Below are 26,721 nucleotides of genomic sequence, written 5' to 3'. Positions count from 1 at the left end.
ACGTCATAAATTATCTCACTTGATCATATTTAGAGTGAGAGAGATCTTAGAGATAATCTAGTTCCAGTTACTCATATTTATTGTTATTATTTTTTAAAGATAAGGGAGGGCTCAGAAGCAAGGTGAATGAAAAAGAAGTATGACCCAAGGTTACATAGTAATTGGCAGAGGTAGGGTTTGAACTCAATTCTTTGGCTAGACACCAAAGGTCCATATCTAAGTGTCTTGAGCTCTACCATGCTGCTGTCTCGGGCCATCTTCATTCCATGCTGCCTTGTTCCTCCTCCAGCTGGAGATGACATTCCACCCCTGGTTTTCTGAAATCCTGATTGATGAGAGTTTATCAAATCCAGGCACCTCCTTTCCCACCATGCTGCTTCTCAGATCTTCTTCATGCCATGCTATGTATCTTATCCTCCATCCCCTTCCACCTCTTGCTCTGGGACCAACCATCAAATCAACACTACTATTCCTGGAAAGCACGTGTTAATCAATTGCAATATTACTCCACTCGTCATCTCGAGGACTTGCCAAACCAAGGCATTCCTTTTTGCTTATTAAATGTGTTGTCTTTTCCTATTAGAACGGAAGCCCCTTGAGGGCAGATCCTGTCTTGCTTTTTCTGTATTTCTTTCCTCAGCCCTTAGTGCAGTGCCTGGCACATAATAAATGCTTTTTCATTCACTTGCTAATTTCATCTGTATCAGGTGCTCTTTTCCCTTGTATGATGTAGCCTTATGCTAGGGCGAAGACTGCCCTATAAAGGTGAGCCTGGGGCTCTTGCTCCTGCTTGCTCACCTGATAATGCATCAACGTGTTGAGCCTCTTCCAATCCCCCTCAATCTTGGTGGTGATGTCTTCATCTTGCAGTACGACTCTGGCGATCCGTCCCTGCCGCCACTCTAAGGAGAGAGTGAGTATTAGAGTCATGCCCTGAGATCCTTCAGTTCAAAGGAGGGCCTCGCTGGATGGGAAGTTTCCCCCAGATCTTCCTCCTCCAGGGCCATCCAGACAAAAAGGGGGTAGGGTATGGGAACTCCATCCCCTGCTCATGCTGCCACAGGTTTGAAGTTGGGGCAGTAAGGATCGTAAAGGTTTTGCTGTGATCTTAAACCGCCAAATGAATCAGTATGACCACCTCCCTTGATACACAGCAGGATAATGAGATCGTGGCTCTAGAACTGGCAGACCTTAGAGGTCCAACCCTACTTCATTTTACAGATGTCAAGTGATAATAAGTAATTTGTTCATGGTTATTCAGGAAGCAAGTGGTGGAGACAGAACCTGCTCAGGTCCTGTGATTCCAAGCTCAGTGGTCTTTCCACTGCACCACAATGGGTGTACCACCCCCTCCTTCCTTTAGGGCAAAATATACAATAGCAATAACTACTATAAGGTAGAAGCCTTGCAATGGCATTGGCATACGCTGCCCAGCAATTCATGGAGAACACCAGTGCTTCCAGTAGGACCTCTGTGTCCTCCCACCCCGATAACCAGGCTGGATAGTCCCCCCAAAAGCCCCTTTACTCCCCATCCCAACACTCCACAGTACTCGGCTCCTACCCAAGTCCATGTCTACAGCTCGGGGCCGCTGAGAATAGGGCACATTCTTATACACGGCATCCAGGATCTTCTCTTTGACCTGTGTGATTGTGTCGCAGTTTAACACCTTCACCGGGATCTCTGGGCTGTTCTCATTGTCTGGATTCACACAGTTCAGGATCTGCGGAGGGAAAAATGTGGAGGGGTGGTGTAATGGGAAGAAAGCTTCAGGGAGGCTGAGCCAGGCCCTTGGGATCCTCCCACCTCAACCCACATTCAAAGAGCACCACCCGAATGGAGAAAGAAGGATGGCTGACTCGGTCTCGTAGCTAAGTTTCTCCCACCGGATTCCAGACCTTCCTCCCACAGATGTTAATGCTCTCTCTTTTGAAGTGACTCTGTAACATCTTTAGATTTTGTGATTGCTTAGTCCTCTGCATGCTGTATTCCTCCAGCAGAATGTAAGCATCATGAAGGCAGAAACCATTGTTTCTCTCTGTTTTTCTCACACCATTGTGAGTGCCTTCCACATTGTTGTTCAGTTGTGTTTGATTCTGTGATACCACAGACTTTTTGTCCATGCAGTTTTCTTTGCAAAGATACTGCAGTGGTTTGTTATTTCTTTCTCCAGTGTGTCCCTATTTTACAGATGAGGAACTGAGGCAAATAGGGGTTATTTTGCCCAGGGTCATGTCACTAGTATGTGTCTAAGGATGGATTTGAATTCATTTATGAATTTTTTTTATAGTAAGCACTTATAAAATAATGTGTAAAAATAAAAAATATATATGTATTAAAGTATATAAAAATACAAAAAAAATGTTTTTTAAATTTAGTTTAATTAAGTTGACACAGAATGTACATTTTCTAAAATTTCTCCATTCTGTACCAGGGATCAGGATTCTCCCTACCCTTCCCATCATCTATCATGATAATCAACCAAATGTCTACCAGTAGACTCTCTCTCCTTCATACTTTTTCTGGCTAAATAGATCCCCAGAGGACATCTACTTCCGGTAACTTCTTAGGTCTTTGTTCTAGCAGTGTGGAATGTAAGCTCCTTGAAGGCAGGAATGATTTAGTTTTATCTTCATAATCTTAACACCCAGCACATAGTGGACACTTAATAAATGTTTGCTGATCAGTCGATTATTTTAAATCTTTCTCCCTTTTCCAAATATTTTTTGGACACAGCCAATGCAGGAATGTTTTTTCTTATCTGTGCATGCTTGTTACAAAAGTTTTCTTTTCTTTTTTTTTTCCAGTGGAGGGGGATGTAGGAGGGAGAGAAAATAGACTTTTGTTAATTAAAAAATTAAAAATATAATTTTCTCCCAATCCTTAGCCTGTTACTTTCCTTATCAGCCTCCCAAAGGTCATCTCCTGGACAGAAAAAGCTGATGGCAAAGTCTGATGTGTGAGTTGGAGATGAGGGGATGGGGTTTGAGAGGTGCAGAACAGGACAGGACTCAAGTCTTGGGCTTCTGGATGGCTTTTTAGGAGTGAATGGCAAATGGTCCAGGGTGGTCAGAACATTGGTTACGTAAAAGGACGCCTCACCAGAGTCTTGTACTCAATTTGCTGTCGAATGAGCTTGTCCTCACTCAGGGAGTAGCGGGCCTCCCCTGTGATGGCATCGATCGGGCCCTTCTCCATCTGCTGCTTGATGGCACAGTACAGCATAAACAGTGGTTCCCCTGCACATTCCTGGTGGGCACACACACACACACACACACACACACACACACACAGACGCCATGGATTAGGGCCCAGAGATGCCCTTTGGGTCCAACCGCTGAGGGCTCTTCTGACTCCCCTAGTCAGCTGATGGAAACAGACTTTCCACTAATAGCTTGAGGGGCAGAGTGGGGGCTCCCCAAGGCCCTTTTATTTTTCACCTCTTCTCCCTGCCCAGGTCATCTGCTTGAGGGGCAAAGGACAGTCCCATAAGCACTAAAGCTACATACTAATCCTCAATTGGTCCCTCCCACCCAGTATGGCCCCTTTCCCACCTCCTCACCCTTTGCTAGCACTGCTAACCCATACCTATTCTTACCTTTAAGAATTTGTGTAGGAGGAAGGCAAACCAGTTGGTTAGCATCTTCTCAGCCACAGACTCTGTCCTGAAGGAAGGAATGGGGAGTAAGGGACCTTCATTCCAGAAGCCAGTCACGCAGGTGGGATGGGGGCAGGCAGGCATGAAGGTGGGGAATCTCTAGGTGTGAGTCGGGAGCCAGAAGCTGGGGAATCAGGTGTCATGAGCCTCTAGAGTCTGGCTTCTGCCACTACCCGAGTGATCTGGGGCAAATCATTTTATCTCTCTGGGCCTCAGCTGCTATAATCTGGAAAACTCCCAGGTTTGGTCTAGATGGCTTCTAAGGATGGATCCAGTTGTAATGAATTGCCCCAGCTGCCATCAGACAATGCAGCTGCTTGGGGGAATAGGGGGAAAGGGAGGGGAAGTGGCTACTTAATCACCCAAGATCCAGGGGTCTACACTACTAGTTAATTAATTAATTCAGATCTTGGTTAGCTAATTCAATACATTTGACACACATTTATTAAGCATTTAGTTCACTGTGACCCCAGGACTATGGGGAGAGGGTCTCAGCTGCCCCAGTGGTCTCCCCCATATGCCTTCTGTTGCCTACTTTCTCCCAGTCTGTCTTCTAAATCATCTGCTTAGGAGTAGGGGTGGGAAAGGCAAGTTAATCCCTTCCTTCTGGGGAGATGCCTTGCACTTAGTAGGTATTGGATAAAAGTTTGTTGAATTAAATTGAATCTAGTTGACCTAGAGCCCAGGCCCTCTGGGAGTGGGAGTCTGAATCAGAAATGGAGGATTGGTGCTTATTCCCAATATGGGCAGCACCTGGCTTCCCTCGGCATCCCAACCCTTCTTCCTCTGATCTCCCCACACAAGTGTGCTCAGCTAGCTGGGTCCAGGTTAAGAAAAAAAAAAAGCTTCCACAGCAGCCAGTTAGTAACTGGCCTGGCTGATGGGGATTCGAGGGGTATTTTAACTCCACACGTGGTATAAATTATACCCTCTATCCGGAGCAAATCACAGGCATTTGCCAGGGTTTCCAGCAATTTGGGCCCCAGAGTGACAATGGCAGAAGAAATTGTAGCTTTCTCCCCAGGCCCCACCCAGCATCTTCTCCCGGTATTGTGCCCGAGATTAGCTCTAATTTAAATACATGGCTCTTAATGAGCGTTTCTAATGCTCAGATTGGCAGGCTGCGGGCTCCCTACTTAAAGAAATAAAGGCCTTTCCTCCACTTATCACTACTCCACGTGGGGCCCTGGGAGCTGGGGACCTTTGCAAGTGACAGTTTCAGAGAAGAGGAAAGGCTAGTAAGTCAAGGATAATGATCTCCTTCCGCACAGCTTCCAATGGGTGCTTTGAAACTGGCCAAGTGTCTTCCATAATGAATGGTCTTTGGGTAAGTGAAGGTCAGCAAACAACTAGATGGGCACGATTCTGGGCACGATATACAAAGAGAAAAACAAAACTGCCTCTGGCCTTGATCTAATAATAATAATAATGATAATAATAACAATATATAATACCTTTATCTACAACTTCAAGGCTTACAGTGGAACTTAAAACAACTGAATGCAGGAGGGAATGTAGACTTATCCCCATTTTACAGAGGGAGAAACTGAAGTGGGTGACTTGTCTGTGGTCATTGGGACCTTGATTTCCCAACCCGCAGTAGCTTCAAATGATTGTCACCATCTTACAGGCCAGGAAACCAAAACTGAGAGACATGAAGTCACCTTTCATGATTACAGAGCTTTTTTTTTTTTTTAAAAGTCAAGGTTGTTGGTGGTACAGTGGATAAAGCACCAGGCCCAGAGTCAGGAAGATCTGAGTTCAAATCTAGCCTCAGATACTCACTAGTTGTGTGACCCTGGGCAAGTCACATAACCTCTGTCTGCCTCAGTTTCCCCATCTAAAAATGGAGATCATAACAGTACCTACCTTCCATGGTCATTGTGAGGATCAAGGGAGATAATCATTGTAAAGCATTTTGCAAGCCTTCAAGCACCATATAGATAAATGTGTGCTGCTGTTATTATCAAGTCCCTCTCTTTCCAGGACATCATGCCAAACACACAGAGAAGGAGAAAGGCTAGTACATACGCTGCCATGGGGAGAGCAGAAGCCCCCTCTGGGTTTGAGTCTGAGCTGACACCGATACATTGACTTAACATTAGGTAAGTCTCAACCTTTCTGAGCCTCATTTTTGTAAATAGAAGTAAGGATACAGTTCTTGGCTACCTCAAAGGACCACGTGTGAGAGGGTCAAGTGAGACAACTGCTCCTTATCCTCTGGGCCTCAGTTTCCCTAGCCTGTAACATGAAGGGGGGGTGACATAGATTCTCGGATGTTCTGGGCTGCTAGACCCTTAGCTGCCTCTCAGCTGCTTCATTCGGGCCTTCTCCAGCTCGGGCCCAGGGCACCGGATGCCCTCCTGTCTACACCAGCTCCCCACTGATGTCCCCAGTTCGTCCCCCCTCCCCCGCCCCCAAGTCGGGTGGTGACCAGACCTGCGTAGAAGCAGTTTAGGGTGGTTCTTGTTCTCCAGATTCTTGTCAATGAGGTCAGACAGCAGCTGTTTGAGTACATCAGTGGCGTACTCCAGCCGGCCCTGCAGCCCGGTCATGATGAGGGAGGCCACATTGCCTCGGTCTCTCATGGAAAAGCTGCGCTGTAGCTCCAGGGTTCGGATGAAGGTCAGCAGAAAGACTTTATTGTTGATGAGCTGGGCAAAGAGCTTGAGGGCCTTCTCCACGTGCTGCTGCCCATTCCCCTGGACCTGTTGGGGTGGCACCCTCAGAGATCAGACCTTCCTCCTCCTCTCATTCCCACCGTCTCCTAGGAGCCCGTGGAGGGCCTACTGCTTAAGCTTACCTGGCCAAAAAAGCTCACCCTCCATCGTGCCCCTTCCCTTTACATTTTTGGGAGGGTTGGATAAATAGCCAGGTGCTAGGGCTAGATATGAACAGGGTCTCTAACCTTGTGTTATTTTTTAGAATAAGGGGGAAGAAGGCCTGGGAGATCAACACTAGGCAGGAATCAGGGCTGAATCTCCAAGAGGAAAAGTGGGAGACATACCTATGGATTCAAAGCTAGAGACTAGCCTAGAAGACTCAGTTTCCCTCTTTGCCTCTCCCCAATTCCTTTTAACCCCAACAAGATGTACATGGTGCAACAATGTAGTTTGATTGTCTGTGCACTCTGTGTCCCAACCCAAGGAGAAGATGATTTCATGCCTGGTTGATGGGTCTCAAAATATTTAAAGGCCAGTGAGTTATTACTTGCTGGTTGACTTTCTGGCAATGGGGCATTCCTTCTTTGTGATGGTGGTGGTGGTATAAATGTGTAAGGTTGGATATGGTAGTGATTGGGTGGTAGAGTATTACCTCCAATTCCCGAAGGACAGGGTGGTCTTCAATACCAGGGAACAGAACCCTCATGGCATATGTCCGGTAGTCCAAGTAGGGGATCCCTGAGCGGTCCAGGTCACTGGTCAACTCATTGATATCTGTCTGCAGCTCAGCAAAAGCTGTGTGCAGGGGGGTGGAATGGTCAGGGGAGATGTAAGGTGATAAGAATCATCAGAGGATCATAGATTTAAAGTTGGAAAAGCTCATGAAGCTCATTTTACAAATGAGGAACTAAGGCTGAGAAAGGTTAAGTGATTTGCCCAGGGTCACATAGCTAGTAAGTGACTGAGACAGAGTCCAAACTCAGGTCTTCCTGGCTACAAGTCCAGGACTATCCACTGTACCACTTAGCTTCCTGAAGACCACTCTATGACTGATATGCGTCCAAGGAGGAGAGGATAGGAAAGCAATCCCTGAAGGAAAAGGAAAGGTCCCAGTGTAGAGGCAATCAGCTTGAGATTCTGGGCTTCCCTATGTATAGGATTAAATAACCTCCAAGATCTAGTGCTAAGATTCTGCAATGGGGTTTGGACAACTTGTCCTCCAAGGTCTTTCCTAATGATATAATTTCATGATGAGGTTATCCTGAAGGTCTCAAGGGCAACAGAAAGGTTAGAAGTGCTAAAAGTGGAACTTGGGCTGTAACTGTAAGGTTAAACTAAGTTCCCATCTACCTTGCTTTGGAAACTTTCCCAAAGCTTGTGGAGAAGCCCAGATAGAATGGCCAACTTTGGGAACAATGATGATCCCAACCTAGTAGGCTCCAGTGATTCTAAAGAAGTATCTGTTCAATCAGCAGTGATTTCAGTCCCCTTTCCCTCCCTCTATATTACTCTGCCAGGAGGAGCCTTCTTCCTGCCTTTTCCTGAAATCTAACTCTTCTACCATACCCCTCCTCCCAACTGCCTTTAGTTTGTTTCTGATTTTGAGTTCTGAAGGAAAAAAGGAATGCCTTGACTTCTAATTGAAGTATTCATCCAGAGAGTCTGCTAAAATCTTAGCTGTGTACAACATCCACAGAGGATGGAGGCAGTGGGGAGGGAGAGTGTATTGGGGGCTCCTGGTTGCCTCATTGCTGAAATATGTGGGAAAATACAGCCTCTCTCCCTGCCCCACAACCCCCCATCCCTGCCACACACACCCACACCCACATACAACATACATGACTAAATATGCATGGGCACAAGTTCAGCCTCCTCTAAGCATCCCACATTTCATAGACTGTGGGGGAGAGAAAAGGTTCTGGCCCCTCCTCACTTGTGTGCTGTTTCTCCCATATAAGACAATGACTTCTTTTAACAGGTGACCTGCAGCAGACCAGGGCCTTAGTTAAATGGTTAGTTAAATTGTCATTCAGTCATTTCAGTCTTCTCTGACTCTTTGTAATTTCATTTGGGGTTTTCTTGGCAAAGATACTGGAGTATCTTTCCTTGCCCTTTCCTTCTCCAGCTCATTTTATAGATGAGAAACTGAGGCAAACAGGGTGAAAGTGACTTGCCCAGGGCTGAATGGTTTGAAATCGGGCAGGGATGATTTTTCTGACTTTGCAGATGGAAAAACTGAGACCCAGAGAAGGGGAGGAAGTTGGCAGAAGTCATCCTGAGTCAAGGTCAAAAGTGGTACTGGAATGATACCCAGGTTGCCCTTGGGTCCCACATGGGCGTTCCCCAGGGAATCGCAGGGGTCTCTTCTTTGGGGGCCAAAAGGCGCTGCGGGAGGAGATGGGACTAAGGTAAGGGAGTAAAGAATAAAAGTGAGAGGAAAGGGAGAAAAGGTTGAAAGTTCTTTATTGGGAGAGAGAGAGAAACTGTAGAATCCCATGAGACCAATACAATGAAAAAGTAGAAAAGTATTACACACCTTCCTTACACTCCAGGGCCACTCGGGACTCGAGATTGTCCATCTGCATCTGAAGGCGCTTGAGTGTGAGGTCATTCTCTCGAGATTTGCGTTTATAGGCGATGAGGACGATGATGACTATGATCAGCAGGAGGCTTCCACCGGCCGCAATGCTGACGATGGCTGGCAGGGTCAGCAGGCTGTCTGAGACGACGCTCACTGAGCCGGGGGAGAAGACCATCCCGCCCACGTGAACCTGGGCGCCATGGACATACACAGAGTCAGCGGCTGCTCAAGAATCTTCCTGTCATGGACCTCAGAGGCCATCCAGCCTAACCCCTCATTTTACAGATCGGGAAACTGAGGCCCAGGGAAGTCAAATGATTGGTGTGGGGTCACAAAGTGAGCATCAAAGGTGGGTCCTCTGACATCAGAGCGGATACTTGTTCTACTGTATAATCCTGCCTCTAACGACATCAAGTTGCTCTTGTCTTAAGAGTTAGGACTTTAGTCCACAATACACAGTATAACCTCAAGGGCAAATCTATTTGCTGTTTATTGCCTACCTTTAATTAACTGCACTAACAATGTCTTTTGCTCCTTCATTGCATTTGAATCTGAGAGGCTGATAGTACAGGCAGGTTTAAGAACATTGACTTTGGAGTTGGAAGACCTAGGTTCTAGTCCTGGCTTTGCCACTTTTTAATTTAAATTCACATACATTTATTAAGCACCAACTGTATGCAAGTCAATAAATGTCTCCTGTAGGACAGGCACTGTGTTAAGTGCTAGAAAAGATGCTTAGGTTAGAGCCTTCCTGTGTTCAGGAAGCTAATAATCTAAAAGCCACGTGACCTTGGACAAGTCATTTTCTGAACTAAAGCTTTCTCATCTGCAAAATGTAGATAATAATCCTTGTGCTTAACTCACTGGGTAGTTGTGAGGATCATGTGTTACCTAAAGACACTATGCAAATGTAAGCCCCTACGGATGTTAAGTCCAACATGCATGAAGTCAGGGGCTACTGGCGCAGAACGCTGCCTTTTGTTCGATGCATTTGTTAGTTTTGCTGAAGCTTTTTTTTCTTTTCTATTGTTTGTCCTCTGAGTGGGAGAGGGGGAGGTGATGCAGAAACCAAGATGTCGACACATATTTTAAAGTAAAATACACATGAGATAAAAAATATGGGAAAAAGAGGGGAAATCTACTCCTTGTGCTGAAAGTTGCTACTTCTACATGCAGAGTAGTTGACTAGGTCACCTTCTGGTCTTTTCCAATTCTAAGATCCTTCAGTTCTGGATGAAAAAGAAAGAGCCACTCACCATGACCTTGTGTTGTCCTGTGAGATTTGGGGGTTCACAAAGGAGCTGTGTCTCAGACACAGTGACGGCACAAGGGGTCTCTCCAATCAGCACTGTGTAATTCAGCTTGGCTCCCCCCGAGGCTGGAGGGCAGAGGTTTCTGCCCTGTTGAGAACAGTAATAGAAAAATTGGTATGTGTATGCAAAAGCCAAGGGTGTGTTTACAAAAACAACAACTGAGGAGACACAAGGGTAACTAGGAAAGCTAAAACGGAAATAGCAGATTCTATAATAAGCAAGAGTCATTTTAGCTGGGTTTTCAACAGTGGGGGTGTGCTGGCTGAACAGATGAAGGAATTCTGGGTAACTTTGGAAGAAGTCAAATGTAATATGGTTAGAGAAGAGAAATTTGGACAGTTATTATCATGGAAGCTCGATCTGTGGAAATATGAGAACGGGGGTTACTATGGCAATCAAACTGACCTAAAACTGGAAAACAGTTACAGCTAGTTTTGACATGCTGCAAAATTTTTGTTACCAAAGATCCATGATCGAGAAGTAAAAAGAGGAGGTGGAGGATGAGAAGAAGGGGGAAGGTATGGAGGAGAATGTAGAAAAGGAGAAGGAGAACAGGGTGGCAGAGAAGGAGGAGGAGGAAGAAATAATCCTCTTTAATCAAGTGAAAGTAATGTTTCAAATTCACATGTAAAGGATGGAGAGGAGAGGAAGAAGGAATCTGAACTATACCATAATCTCTAGGGAATCGTAGGGAAGGAGTTCCCCATTGCAACCAACTATTGGCCATTCCTATTCCTTCATTTCATTGTGAGCCTAGCTGGTTTATTATCTCCTCTTGTTGCCTTGGGCTTGTGAAGAGGCCCAGTGGCCGGTGTGGAGGACGGAATTTATAGAAGCAAAACTCAAAGGAATGTTTGGCAGAGAAAGTATGAATGCCACACTGGGAAGAGAGGAGAAAAGGAGGGAAGAGAAAGAAGATAATGAAAAATAAGAGTGGGGGAGAGGTAGAGAGAGAAGCAAGGAAGTAAGCAATTAAGTAGTCAACTAACATTTATTAAGTGCCAGCTATGGGCCAAGCACTGAGCTAAGAACTGGGGACAAAAATACAAAGAATGAGATGAGCAAAAGAAAGGAATGAAGGAGAGAGAGAAAATGAAGGAAGGAAGAAAAGAAGGGGAGAGAAGAAGGTTTTCATGTTGTATTGCACATTACAAGCGTTTAATGAATGCATGAATGAATGAATGCTCCTACCTTTAGTATGATTGGGGATCCTGGCTTCTGGTCCAAGACCCCAGTTGGACTAAGCAGTTCAAAAGTTGGATTGGGATAGTAGATGAATTTAGTGTCATTATAGATCAGCAAGGACTGCACGTTGTTGAAGACAAACCCAAACTCATCTGGCCGTTCTACAGCATCTAGGCCAGGCCGATATTCTGGAGTCAAAGAAGGGGCCAGGCAGGTCAGAGTGGTTGTGTTCACAACCTTACATACCTGAGGGTAGACAAAAGGGCAAAAGCTTAAAGCACGAGGAGCCAAACGAGGACAGGGTGAACAAGGTGCTCTCTACACTGAGGTGTATCCTCTTCCCAGAGAGATTCTTCAGACCTTCTTTCCCAACCCGTGTTCCTTATTTGGACAAAATGCCAATGATAATAAAGATTACAAAAAGGAAAATGACAAATGCTGAAGGGACTATGGGAAAACAGGCACACTAATACACTGTTGGTGGGACTGTGATTGGTCCAGTCATTCTGGAAAGCAACTTGGAACTAATCTCAAAATATTACTAAACTGTGCATACTCTTTACACACATACACACACAATCACACACATATTATATATACATACATCTATGTAATATATTTATTTCATTAAATATCTTTCAATTACATTTAAAAATTAACATTCATTTTTAAAAATGCTGAGTTCCAAATTCTCTCCTTCCTTCCCACTCTACCCCCATCCCTTGAGAAGACAAGCAACATGATATCATTTTACATGTAAAGCATATTTCCATAGAAGCCATGTTGCAGAAAAACACACTTAAAAAACCCCCAAGAAAAATGAAGTGATTTGTTCTGTAAAACTTGAACTTCTAGGCGGACTTTTGCCTGAGTCCAAGTTTTACAGAACAAATCCTTTTATTAAGGGGATTTGTTCTGTGAAGTTTGTACTCAGTCATGGGGCCACACTTAAGGACCTAGAGGGCCACATGTGGCCTCAAGGCCACAGGTTCCCCACCATTGGCATATACCGTCTTTTTTTTAGTATGGGTAAATCACTCTCTAAGGTCTCTTCTACTTCTAGAGTCTATAGAACTTAGTCTGTCATTTAAATCCTAGCCAGGTTACCTTCTGCTTGATTGCAGTCCCCAGGGGATAAACTAAGGAACTTAACATGATTAGTTGCTTTTCTTGATTCTCTGCTGCCAAAAGGCAAGAACTGGGTTGAGGGAACCTTTGAAAAACCCATCGAAATCCTAGAAATGGCTTAAGTTTTTATAGCCCTTTAAGGTTTATGAAATCCTTAATGTGGTAACCCATGGTAGCTTCAGAGGACTCATGCTAAAGGATGGTACCCTATGTCTTGGCTGAGAAGTGGCAGGCTACAGGTGCAGAATGAGGCATGCATTTTCAAACATGGCTACTGTTTTCCTTTAACTCCACTTATTTGTTACAAGGGAAAATTCTTCTTGGGGATGGGAGTGGGATAGGTAAGGCTAGAAAATAACAAATAATGGTGATTTTAAAAAGAAAAGAAAATCAATTAAACATTTAAAATGAAAACAAATGAACAATAGCCTTGCAAGTGAAGTCCTGCCAATATCATTCCATCCTTGTTTTACAGACGAATATGAACAAACCATCTGAGGCTCCAAGTAGCCTGTGATTTGCCCAGGGTTCCATAGCTGGTAAGTACCAGAGTGGGGATTCTAACTGAGTTCTCCTGATTGTTAGGCTTTTCTTTCCACCAAACCAACTGGTTTCCTCCTTTCTATTTAGTTTTGGCTCCATCTAGTTTGAGTTTCGATGTGAGAGCCTCAGTTTCCCAACCACAGCCAAGACGGGAGCATCTGGCTTCTCGAGAACATGCTGCTTTGGCAGCCAACTTCAGGCATGTATGATGAGCCAAACACACACAGACACAGACACGTAGACACACACACACACACACACACACACACACATACACTTTCAATTTCAGGAAACAAAAATACATATATGAGTGCAAAAATTTTTGAAAAAACTGAGGTTTGCAAGGGTCTTCCAAAGTGAATTCAAGTATATCAGCTGCTCCTTTTAAAAGGTCTGCTAAAAACCTCTCCCCTGGACAGTATCATTCTCTTGTCATCTTCATCTGAGTGAATAGCCCTTTAAAAAAACCAGGTACTCCCCTCATTTTCCAAATAGGACTTTGGATCATGGGTAGGCTTTGGCAGATGGGGGTGGTTAGCATAAGACTCTTGGGCCCAACCCTGTCTTGGAGACCCTTTTATCTCTGCCTCTTTGCCTCTGGACAGCTCTTTCCCTGTCACTCTTTCAGTTCCCCTGCATTCAGCTCCTTGATGAATAAGCAAATAGCTCTGGAATGCAGGAGTCCACTTCTGTTTGCTTCCTGCCTAATGCTGCATTGGCACTTTCTCTGCCAAAAATTCTTTTGGGTTGGACTACTCTAAACTCTGTCCTCCACATTACCCAGTGAGGCCCCTTGTAAACTGAAGGCCAGAGAAGGAGATGGTGTCTTTCTGTGGGCTCATCAGAAAATAGGAGCCAATGCTGGCCAAACAGAAAAACCCCCTCTTCTCTACTCCTCTCCTGGGAGAGGGGGTAGTCCCTATCATATAAGTTTGCCTTAATATGCTTCCATTAGGAGAAATCACTCCCAAGTGTTAGTCTAGCTTGAAGGAAAGGGACTAAAATTATTTGCTCTTCTAGAGGTCAGCTAGGCAATCCCCCTGTCTCCAGACAGGAATGTATCTAAGCCATGAGTCCTCAACCTTTTTTTGGGGGGGGGGGCGGAGAGGAGGGAAGAGCTATCTTTAAAAAAAATTCTTTGACGCCTATATATTCAGAAGTAATTTTAAAGAGATATACCTCTATACAGAGATCTAAATGTATGTATGTATATATTTATACATGCATATCTGTCTCTCTCTCTCTATGTACGTATTTCTATATAGACATATATGTTTATATCTATATCTAGGTATAGATATATATGTATGTCTATATATAGATATATTTTATAGCCCAAAGAATTGTATATATTTACATAGTCTATACATATAATACATGCATATATTATATATAATATATATGCATGTATATATTTCTTTACATGTCTCTCTATAATATATATATATATATAATGTTATTTAAATATATGCATGCACAGATACGTATCTCTTTACATGTCTCTATATGACATATAAATATATATCTCTACATGTTGTCTCTCCCATTAGAATGAGTGCCCCTTAAAGGAAGAGCCATCTTTATTCTTCCCCTGTCTTTCCAGTGCTTAGCCTTGCACTTACCAAGTACTCAATAAGTGCCTGCTGACTGACAGACTGAGAAACTACAAGATGGCCAGAAGCTGCCATGAATTCAGTAGCAATTCTAAATCAACATGGACTCTATTAATAGTAATATATACTTGAAAACTAGGGATACATGTAAAAGGCATTTATTCAATCTACAGAAAGAATGTGCTTATTTTCAATTCATATATAGATTTGTGGAGCCCTTGCAATAATTCTGAGGTTCACAGGCCCTGAGTCACTGGACTCGATCATCTTTAGGGTCCCTTTTAGCTCTAACCATGGAACAGAGATTGAGTGCTGCTGAAGAAGGCTTTGGGTGAGGGGAGGAGGGTGCTGATGGGTCCCAGTGGATGAATGGAGGGAGGAGGGCAAGAAGGTAAACCATTCAGTAAGTTATCCTAGACTCAGTGGAGGGGTAGAATGGGAGGGTGTCCCATTCAATCGCATTTCCAAATGGTTTTCAGGGAATCAGCATGTAGTATTTTGCAAATCACCTTCTCTACTACATTTTTGAACTCTCTCAAATACAGACTATACATAGCTCATGCCCCACATGAGGAAGGATGCCTCCCAGGCATGAAAGGGTAGGAAATGAATTTGTGACACTGTCTCCTTCCCTCCTTCATCAACAAGGTTCCTAGAAGGATCCCAAAACTGGAAAGGACCTTAGAAATTATCTAGCCAAAACTTTGCCTCCACAAAATCCCCAAGAAGCAATCCTTCCAGCCTCAGTGATACCCCCCTTTCAGTGATAGAGAACCCAAGACATCCTGAGATAGTTCTGAGATAGGCCATTCCACTTGGACTAGCTCTCATTGTCAGAATGTGTTTTTTTTTAAATTATTATTATTATTATTATTATTACATGAAGCTCAAATCTGCTTCTCTTCAACATGTACCAATTTGCTTTAATTCTGTCTTCTGGGACCAAACAAAATGAGTATAATCTATCTACATCACAGACCTTCAAAGATTTGAAGATAGCTATCATGCCCCCACCCTTTTTTTTGGTTAGGCAGTGGGGTTAAGTGACTTGCCCAGGGTCACACAGATAGTAAGTGTTATGTGTCTGAGGCCGGATTTGAATTCAGGTCCTCCTGAATTCCAGGGCCGGTGCTCTACCCATTGCGCCACCTAGCTGCCCCCCAATCATGTCCCTTTTTGATGGTCCAAAAATAAGCTGGTTCTGGAGGCCTTTCTGTGGCTCACTTGGGGTGGGGTGCTCTTGCTCAAGATGTCCCCCTTCTTAAAGTCTTTTTTTTTCCTGAAAACTTCCATATTTTGTGTTTGCTTGCCCAAATTAAATCAATAGCTAAGCCCTAGCATCTATGTGGTTGCGACAGTTTCACTAATCAATCAATCAGCAGGTACAGTGCTAGGACTTGGGGACATAAAGAGAAAAATGAAACAATTCCTGTCGTCAAAGATCTTACATTCCATGGCGGGGGGGGGAGAGGGGAAGACACCATGTGTACATATACATTCTATTGGGGAGACAACATGTATTCACACATCTGAGATGGTAAACCAAACAGATATGACTAGGCCCAAATCTGCCTCCTCCTCATAGAGCCCAGGATGTTGTCCAAATGATCCAGCAGGCTGCCCTACTGTAGAGCAAATGAAGGACCCAGGCATTCCACACAGGAGCTAAGAGAAGGGAAATTTGATGAACCCTGGACAAAGGCCAGGCTGTCCAAAGGACCACTGTTTTCCTGATGTGGCCTGAAGATCATTGCACCTGAGGCACTTAAGACTCAGGTGTTTCCTTTGCCCTGAAACCCCCTTCCCCTGCTTCTATTTGTCTATCCCTCTGCCCCGAGTGTTTTGTTTTAGGCCTCAAGCCTCTCTCCAGGTGAGCTAAAACATACCATAATAAAGGAATATGGTTTTATGCATTACTGGCTTGTTTTAGTCCTTTGGGGAAGCTTCTCTGGGGCCCTAGGCTGCTGAAATGTATTGGCACCTCCCACCCCCTCAAGTTTTCTCCTCTTCCAAAATCTCTAGTTCTTTCTACCAGCCCTCCTTTAGCATGACCTAGAGGAGGCCACCACTACTCACATTGACAGATTCCTTGCCATTGAACTTGACCCGGATCCTGGGCTCCTGAATGACATCCAGGTTGAAGCCTGTGATAGTTAGGGGAGTGTGGCCACTGGGGAGAAACAGAAGCTGAGTTAGGGAGATAATGACAATACTTGACATTTACATAATACTCTCATCTACTTCTCACAGCTCTTAGAGGTTGACAGGGCAGGTGTTATTTCCATTTTTCAGATAAAGAAACTGAGTCTCAGTGAAGTTAAGGAAGGATGATGTAAAGGAGAGAACTCTAGATCTGGGGTCAGAGGACCTGGGTTTGAATCTCAGTTCTGCTGCTTATAACATGTTTGACTCTAGGAAAAGTCACTAAGATGCTCTGGACATCAGTTTCCTCTTCTGTAACATAGGGTCAGAAAAGATGATTTTGAAGGTCTATTCCAACTGTAAATCCTGGGTCGTGCAGATCGCAAGTGATGGGACTGAGACCTGAGCCCATGTCTTCTAACTCTAAAGCCTGTGTTTTTGTCAGCTAACTACAGCATTTCTTTGCGACTTGTAAACTGCAGGCCGGCCTAGGAACCTTGGCATTAGTTATTTGGGAGCGTTTTCTCAGCCCTGCCTAGGCCTAAATGTGAGCTTCTAGATTTTCTTGATGCAGTTGTATCCTAGGCCATGCTGGCTCATGGCTCTTTTGGGCTGGGGGCATCTGGAGCTCTCTTCCTGAGACTTCTCTTTTTCTTTTCCCCTCCCCCTTACCTGGCAATACTCCACTCTGGCTCAATACGCTGGACTCGGGGGTCGTCTATATATTCGAACTCCAGGCTGCTGTGCACATGGGCTCGGTCCACACTTACAGAAACAGGGACGGGGCCCAGGCCATTGGTCGATGGTGGGGAGACACACACAATCTCATTCATAGATCTCCTAGCAGGGAGACAGAAGGCAACAGAGTAATGTGGGGAGTTAGGCCAAACCAGTGGGAAGGATGTAGGTCAATGGAAATGCATTCGCTTCTGGGGTGCTCTCTGTTTGACATGGAACAGGTGGCTGTGGTCTGGAGGAAAGACCATTGGTTTGGGGCCAGAAGCCCAGCTCTTCAGCTCACTTCCTGACCCCTCTGAGCACCAGTTTCCTCATCTCCAAAATGTGGATAGTAGATTCACAGGTTGTCAGAGATTGACGAGATGTTTGAAGTGGTCTTATCCAATCCTCTTCTTTTTCAAATGAGGAAACTTTGGGCCCAGAGAGGCTCAGTAGTACTTGTCCTAACAAACATACAGAGTTATTACGTGTTCAGTAATACTTGCCCTAACAACCAGACAGGGTTATTATGGGAATCAAATGAGAAGGTGTACATGGAAAGATTTTGGAACTACTCTTTATAAAATTCTGTATAAAAGGAAAGGAAAAGTTCTTTGTAAAAGGCAAGAAGTTGTTATAAGTACCCCAAGTTAGGTCAGAAGGAGAGAAGACTAGGTAATGGGCAGAGAGTACTGAGAAATGGTCTAATAATGATACTTGCTAGCATTTATATGTTGTTTTAATGTTGGCAAAGAGCTTTACATGGTATCTCATTTGATCCTCCCAAGAATCCCAAATATCCTCTCCCCATTTTACAGGTAAAGATCTGAACATTCCCAGGATTTGAATTCTGGTCTTCCTGACCCAAAGGCCAATACTTTATTCACTGTGCCACTTAGCTAACTAGATATCAAAATATGGAATCAAGGGGACATAGGATTTTGAAAGAATTGCCTTTCTATGCAGTTGACTAGCCCACTTGGGCTGTGATTAGTTACTGTGTGCTCCTGACTTAGGGAGCTTGCTAGGTCATTCCTATGGGCCTGGAGGAGGTCAGTAAACAGAGGCCAGCAAAGAAGGGCCATGGAGCTATTATGTCAGCATCTGGTGATTTAGATCACTGAAGTCAGGCTCCTTTGGGAATAATGTCCCTGCAGAGAGAAGGGCAAAGCTGCTTAGCCAGAGAAGAAAACTGGGGTGAAAGAGGCTCAGGAACTTTTACAAGTAGGTAAATTATGATGAAGGATTTGGTGAATAATGAGTGAACCTTCTGCATGTGCCTCTTAGTGGGAATTGTCCCAATAAGGAGGAAGCTTTAGTGAACTCTGGGTCCCTTGAAAAGCCTCTTAGATCTCCCCTAGAATAGTGCATATTAAATATGCCAGGCTCTTGGCCACAGTGCCTGGGACATAGTAGGTGCTTAAAAAATATTTATTGATTGATCGAGAGAAAAGTGAGCTGGAGACTTCTCCTTCCAGAGATGTTCGCTGGATAAGAGAGCTTCTAATTTGTGAGTTGGGACTGTGTGTTTGCCATAATTCACAATCCCAGAGCAGCTGCTCAATAAATACCTAATGATAACAATGGCAATAATTAAATAAACTCAGAGTTTCTTTCCAGGTGGGGATTCTCACGGTCCACGCTGAGGGTTTTATTTATTTACTTTTAAAGCACTCAGACCCGTTGATGAATGGCCATGGCAGGCAAGTTGATGAATTGTGTTCCTGATTGGAGTGGGCTTTGGATCAGGGTTGTGAGAAAGAGCACAGAGGAAAAGGTCCTACCATTCTGGAAAACGATTTGGAACTTTATTAGAAAAGTCACTAAACTCTAAGTACCCTTTAACCCAGGGATACCACTAGTACTCACACACCCCAAAGACAGAGGGAAAAGTCCCACATATACAAAAATTATAGCATCACTTTTTGAGGTAGCAAAAAATTGGAGACAAAGTGGGTTCACACCAATTGGGGAATAATTGCATAAATGGTGGCATACAAATCCGGCAAATTATTATCATGCTGGAAGACGCGATGAAGATGAGAAATTCAATGAAACTTAGTAAAATTTGTAACAACTGATGGAAAGTAAACCAAATCAAGAGAATAATTTATCCAATAACACAGGAGTGTAATGAAAAACAAAATTAAAGACATTGGGACTCTAATCTCTGCTTCCTTGTCACATGGGGAGGATAGAGGGCACTTCCATACGACACCGGACACTTGGGAAAGAAATAAGATATACTTTCCTATGGCCATTTTTCAGTTCCTCAGTTCTTGTGCCCTCTCTCTGTTTATTGTTTCCAATTTATCCTGTACAGCTTGTTTTACATAATTGCTTGCTTGTCGTCTTCCCCATTAGGGTGTGAGCTCCTTGAGGGCGGGAACTGTCTTTTGCCTTTCTTTGTATCCCCTGTACTCAGCACAGTGCCTGGCACACAGGAGGCACTTAATAAACGCTTACTGACTGTCTGTTTCCAGAACAGCACACTAGGAGAAAGCACGGAGGATCACCCAAGAGCAGGAAACCTCTCCTTGAGAAGCTCAAGCCTTTTTTGGATCCCCATCTCCTAATTCTAAGTGCTGTCTCCCATAATATATTATTGACCAATGGTAGCTTCAGAGCACTAACGGTGAAGCATCTCCCCTTTTGGCAGAGCGGTAATGGACTATGGGGACTGAAGGGGTCTCATATGGTCACATTTGGCCAATGTGTTGCTTTGTTTTCCTTAACTATATTTTGCTATTGAAGAGGAGTCTGAGGTGGGGGTGGGGCATATTGGTGAGGGGTAGGGCACTTAACTGAGAGGTGCCAACAAGGTAAAAGAAGAAAGGATAGTGGATAGAGCACTGGCCCTGGAGTCCAGAGGACCTGAGTTCAAATCCAGACTCAGATACTTGACATTAACTAGCTGTGTGACCCTGGGCAAGTCACTTAACCTCAGTTGCCTCCCAAAACCCCCACCTTCATAAAAAAAGAAATAGCAGTGAGACAAAACAAGCCAGGGAAATATTTGTATGGTCATTCACCAGCATGCACACAATGTGTTAACAGATCACAATCGGGCTGTCAGCTTCTCTTACCCATAGAATTCACAGGTCTGGTTTCCCAGGAACACAGTAACACTACTCCCCGCTCCTAGGTAATGGCCAGTGATGGTCACCATGGTGCCTCCAGACTCTGGGCCCCTAACTGGGGCAAGGGACATCACTGTTGGGTTCTTTGGAAGGAAGCAGAGAAAAGGGATCATTGCTTGGGTATTGTAGAGAGTGAGGAACCTCGGTGAAGCTTTAGGGAGAGGTACCAGCCACCTGCTCGGGGCTGAGATTTCCTCTTTTTCGGGCCTTTCAACCCCAAAGGCTTTCTGCTGGTTCCTCTGTTTGACCCCGTGTCTGAGAGCAGCTTTGGTGCATGTTCAGTTTGTATCAGGGCCATGTCTCTGAATTAATCACCTCCCTGGGGAGCTTAGTGCTCATAAAGCTGATGGGAAGGCAGGTGCAACACTGATTGATCTATCAATTAGTTTACAAATTGAGGACAATTTGAAAATGCTTCCCTATCGGAGCTGGTGCCAATTCCCTCCGTCATAAAATCAATGTGGCTGAATAAAGAACCCTTGTCCTGCCTTGAGCCACCGTGAGGCAGAAGCCCCTCACGGTGGCTACACGTGCCCCACACTTCTCTCCAGAACACTGGCAACAGCCCTGGAATGGGCTGTGGAGATGTGGCAGGGATCTAGCCGGGCTCTGAAAACAAGCCCTCAGCCACATAGACTGAGTAGGAAAAGACACAGCTGGCGGACATACTCTGAAAGAAACAAATGAATTATTTCTACCTAGAGAGGCAACATGGGACGGGGAAGAATAACTAGTATTCCTATAGCCCTTTGAAGTCTGTGAAGCGCTTTATGCACGATTTGATTCTCACAACAATCCTAGGAGCTAGGTGTTCTTATTGTTCCCATTTTACAGATGAGAAAGAAGACTGAGGCTGCGAGAGGTTACGTGACTTGCTCAGGGTTGCACAGCTAGCCAGTGTTGGAGGCAGGATTTAAACTTAGGTCTCCCTGATTCCAAGTGCAGTATCCCATCTGAGGTTTGGGTTATAGTCCTCATACTGTTGCTCACTGGCTGTGTGACCTTGGACAAGTCACCCCTCCTCTCTAGGCCTTAATATCTCTACCTGTAAATAACATATCAGACTTGGACAAGTGACGACCACTTTGGTTCTGTAAAATGTAGAAATCAGGTTGGCTAGATCAGACTTGTCAAATATAGGGCCTGAACTAGATTAAAATGCAACTGGGAAACATTTAACGAAATAAATAAAAATATAATAGGACATTGATAATGTTAATATGTGGTTTTGTAAGTTAATATGAGGTCCGTCTGTATCTTTATGTATAATTTAGTAGGTGTTTCTGTTTTAATTTGACACCATTGGGCTGAAGGATCTCTAAGGTCCCTTCCAACCCGAATATGCTATGAGTTTCAGGTTCCTTCTGGCTCTAAGAGTTGCTGTCTTCTGTGTTTGCTTCTCATGGGATTGCTTCATTGGAGATGGGCAAGGGAAGATAAAAAATCTTCATTAGTAGAGAGAGGAGTATCAGCGCCGGGAAAGATGAGTAGTAGGAAAAAAAGGTGGGGGCTTTTTGTGGTAGCAAAGAACAGGAAACAAAGAGGGTGCCTACCAGTTGGAGAATGACTGAAACTAGTATACTAGTGCAATGCTGCCCAGACCACTACGGAGAATTCAGGGAAACTCGGGAAGATCTATCTGAACTGATGCAGAGCAAAGAAAACAGAACCAAGGGAATAATCTATATAATGGCCACAATGACATGAAAGAAAATGACATAAGAAGATATCAGATCACTTCAGTGACCAGTAATGACTTCCGGAAACTATTGGGGATACATGCCTCCCTCTTCTTGGCAGAGGGGTTGTTGACCATAGGTGCTAGATAAGGCCTATGTTGCTCAACAAGGCCAATGCAGTGATTTGTTTTCTTTCACTGTATTTCTTTGTCATAAGGGGCAGTTTTAGTAAGGGATGGGAGGGGTCACTGGGAAGTGTCAGCAATGTAAAACCAAAAAGAGTATCAGTAAAACCATTTATTTAAAAAAAAAAAAAAAGAAAATGGTGGGGGAAATGAGGTCAGGAGGAAATTAAGAAACTCGAAAGACTGGTGAAATGCATCAGGATGATGAAAAATTTGTGGTTTGGTGATTTTTCTATTTTTTTTTTCTTTCAGGGACTATATGTATAAATATGAGGAAGAATGATTACAGATAAGAATCCTAAAGAATCAGTCACTTAGAATTTCAGAGTTGGCAGAGCTCTCCATGGCCATCTAATTCACCCCATACATGAAAGTTATCCCCACTATAACACACCTAATTAGTGATATTCGACCTTTGCTTAAAGACCTCCAAAGAGGAGGGATTCAGTGGTTTTTCAAAACTGTTGGAAAAACTGAGTTTGAATGACCCCATTTACTTTTTAATGAACAGCTTGCTGTGGGGGTGCAGGCGAGTGTCAAACCATGGACTGTTCCGGGTCCTAGAAGCAAGCTGTTGATCAAATACTAATATTGGCCCAGCCTTAGGGGTAGCCTTCAGGAGGCCATGCCTGTTGCCTGGCTTTGTGCCTGCAAAGGTGTTTCCAGGTGTGTCTCTGAATAGGTGAGAACACATAGGCACTTTACCACACACACTCCCATACAGTCACACTCCCTTCAGGCTTTCATTAACTCTTCCAAATTCCTACATACACCATCCTTGGCAGAAAGAAGAAGCCAGATAAATATAATACTATTTAATTAGATCCCCCAGGCGATGTGTCCTCGTTAGGATGAAATTAGATGAGGATGTCATACTGGCAGGGCCAACGTGGCCCATCAGCCTTATCGTGCCCTTCTCCTCTCCCAATGCTGTTCTGAATCACCTTCTAGGAAAAACTCAATTCTGTGCTGCTTAGAAGTTTGGCCAGATACCCTAAGGGCTTCTGAAGTTGTTACAGCACAGTTAAATGTGGGTCATGCGCCCCATCCCATTCTGGGAAAAGCAAAGAATTTTGCCCAAAAGATTTTCTGTAGGAGCCTCTGTTGTGAAAAGAACCTGGAGTTTGGGGCCTGGGAGAGCTCTGAAACAGAATTTCTCTTTGCTTGCTCTTCCCCTGAGCCGCTCCAGAATTCCATACTCACCACAAAGGTATACTGTTGGTGGGACTTGGTCATGAATTCTGGCTTACACTCGCCAATGCACAGGCGTACGGGGCCGGAGTTGATTCCTGGGAGTGCACGACCCATTTCACAGACGATCCTGAAGACACACAGAAAACTCCCGGTTAGAGAGGCCTAGGGAAATTGTTCCCACCTACTCCCTCTGACCCTGGAGAATGAATTAACATAGTCTTGAAAATAAGGATCCAACATGTACCAGCCCATCCAAGTGGCTTACTAGCCTGCAGCCATTCAAGGAGGCCCAGGGAGAAAAATTTGGTCAGCACTTTTTTTTTTCTCTTTGCTTATAACACATCTTTGCTTTCCCCAGACAAGTAGTTGAGGGGTTATTTGCCAAGCTGACTCAATCCTGGTTTCTTTCTGGCAGTGAGTTTAAAAAGAAGAATAGATATAACTGACAATTTGCTGAGATGGTAAGATCCAGAGTAGGGAGCTCCTAGCAAAATGGGATGAGCAGAGTCCCAAGACCCGAGGGAAGGAATGAGTTCATTAAGAGATCAGTTGACATTGGACTCCCACTTAATCAGGGGGAGAGAGACCTGGCAGAAGAGGCACTTGATGCAGCCCTGGGTTTGGAAGGCACGCCTGATCTGATACTAATAGAGAGAGCTGGAGGGAAGAGAGGTGAGAGGCGCTCACAGTGAGAATTCTCTCTCATCCAGCCCAGATCGATACCCCAGTGACTACTTCCGAGGTGTCTGAGATAGTTACAAGGAGGGCATTTAGACACTGATGCTGTCACCACAGGCACAGTCTGGAAAAGGCGGGGGACTGGGGGAGGGCAGGAGAAGGAGGGGAGGTCATCTTCTGCATGTAGGGGTGATGGAAGGCTCAACCATTCCCAGCTGGAAGGGGCACCCTGGAACAGAGGGAAGCTTGACCCCCCTCCTGCCACCACGGCCCAGACTGGGAGCAGGGGACTAGGAGAGAAGATAGACCATCAACCCAGAGCCACCCAGTGCATAGTGGGGAGGGAGGAAAGCAAACCCTCTTCAACACTAATCCATGGTGTTATCATTGCTCTGTGGGGAAGATCCCTGTTTAACCGAGCGATTCTTATCTCAACAGCTTCTCTAGGAATGAAGGTAACTAAACACAGATTCCATTTGGATGTAATAAAGCCTACATTAAACAAACATACCGCATGCTCACACAGCCCTGGCATGTCACTGATCTCCATCTCTCTCAGAACAGTTAATCGTAAATAAGGGCATTGCCTGTTGGTGGATATTAACATAACATGCAATAATGGTCTTATTATGCTCCACATATTAGATGCAATAAGGTAGCAGGGCACACCACAGTTGACGCTCCCCCTTTCTATACACATACATAAATTAATTAGGGATCTGCAGTCAATATCATGGTGATGGTGATGATCAATTAGCATTTTGCATGTAACTATCTCCTTAAACCTCATTAGCTGAGCACTTGAAAGGCTTAATTGAAAGTACTATCAGTTGTTATTTTCAGGCTTGGTGTAACAACTCTCTTTCTCTCCTTCCTCGAACCTCATAGCCTGCTCCCACCCAGGGTATCACGGCATTCAGCAGAGATCATAGGTCTAGAGCTAGATGTGGCCTTAGAAGCCATTTGGTTTCACACCCACTTCTTTTATAGACAAGGAAATGGAGCCCCAGGAAGGTAACTTCCAGAGACTTCACCAATATCACACAGGTGGTAGTGATCAGAGGTAGAATTTGAACTCAGGTCATCTGACTCAAGAACCAATACTCTTCCCACTGTACCAGAGTGCCCTGGAAATTCTCTCAGAATATTAACTAATAATTACTAATATGCCCTCAGTTACACTATATAGGACTTCAACATTTGCAAAGTAGACTCCCAGCCTATCTAGGGGATGTACAGCTAGGTCCCGATTAGTGCAAATAATGAGCCCCATTAAGTGGTTAAATTATTTGAATTATAGCATATTTTCACTGAGTAGAAGCAATTACCATAGTTTTCATGTAATTGTACTTTGACTAGCACAAACTTGAATAATGCAACCTTTTACTAGATTTATTATTTGCACCAAATAGGACCTAATTATAGTGGAAAGAAGACCATGTTAGGAGTAAGAAGTCCTCATTTCTGGCTATTCGTGTGACCTCATACAAGTCACATTTTCTCTCAACCTCTCTTAGCTTTCTCCTCTGTTAAATGGGAATGATAATACTGTACTATAAGGAAGATGCTTATAAAGGGATAAACTATAAAGTATAAAGGGATAGCTAAATTTGAATTATTATTATTATTATTGTTATAGATCCAACAATTCCAGGAGGGAGGCAGGGTGTGTATTACTATCTTATTTGCAAATGAGGAAATAACATTGGGGTGCATGGGAGATGGATTAGGTGCAACCAGGAGGGAGGGAAAGATGGGGAGAATCAAAGAGCACCAAACCAAACCCTCCTTCTGCTTCCTAAAAACTTCTTCATGGGCAGCTAGGTGGCACAGTGGATAGAGGACCTGAGTTCAAATTCAGCCTCAGACACATAACACTTACTAGCTGTGTGGCCCTGGGCAAGTCACTTAACCCCTTTGCCTAGCCAGAAAAAAGAAAAAGAAAAAAAAAGCTAGGCAGTTAGGTGGCGCAGTGGATAGAACACTGTCCCTGAGGTCAGGAGGACCTGAGTTCAAATATGGCCTTAGACCAAACACTTGACACTTACTAGCTGTGTGACCCTGGGCAAGTCACTTAACCCCAATTGCCTAAAAACCAAAAAACCCCTAAAAAAAACAAAACAAAAAACTTCTTCATTCCACTTTCTAAATTCTTGGAAACTTTTCTCTTTCCCTACTCATTTTATTCCTGGGATTATATTCTATATTTCTTGGAGATATGTAAATACGCATATATATGCACATGTTCTTTATAAATTTATTCTGTATGTGTTTATATATGCATATGTTGTATCCCTCAATA

At 44.2% G+C, this 26,721-nt stretch overlaps 1 protein-coding gene across 1 annotated transcript in view; it reads right to left on the bottom strand.

The window, feature by feature from the left end:
- PLXNA2 (plexin A2) overlaps positions 1 to 26,721 on the bottom strand; it is a 309,803-nt gene that overhangs the window by 16,482 nt on the left and 266,600 nt on the right. Inside the window, 13 exon segments of the mRNA XM_021007813.2 lie at positions 799 to 902; positions 1,564 to 1,723; positions 3,103 to 3,249; positions 3,599 to 3,665; positions 6,098 to 6,366; positions 6,974 to 7,116; positions 8,858 to 9,092; positions 10,159 to 10,302; positions 11,407 to 11,646; positions 16,761 to 16,854; positions 17,499 to 17,666; positions 20,630 to 20,766; positions 23,751 to 23,868. Coding sequence (XP_020863472.1) covers positions 799 to 902; positions 1,564 to 1,723; positions 3,103 to 3,249; positions 3,599 to 3,665; positions 6,098 to 6,366; positions 6,974 to 7,116; positions 8,858 to 9,092; positions 10,159 to 10,302; positions 11,407 to 11,646; positions 16,761 to 16,854; positions 17,499 to 17,666; positions 20,630 to 20,766; positions 23,751 to 23,868 — 2,026 coding nt within the window.

The sequence above is a fragment of the Phascolarctos cinereus genome, unplaced genomic scaffold, assembly GCF_003287225.1.
Source record: "Phascolarctos cinereus isolate Bilbo 61053 unplaced genomic scaffold, phaCin_HiC Scaffold_5;HRSCAF=322, whole genome shotgun sequence".
Taxonomy (NCBI): domain Eukaryota; kingdom Metazoa; phylum Chordata; class Mammalia; order Diprotodontia; family Phascolarctidae; genus Phascolarctos; species Phascolarctos cinereus.
Note: the sequence above shows the minus strand (reverse complement) of the source record. Positions and strands in the feature narration are given on the sequence as shown.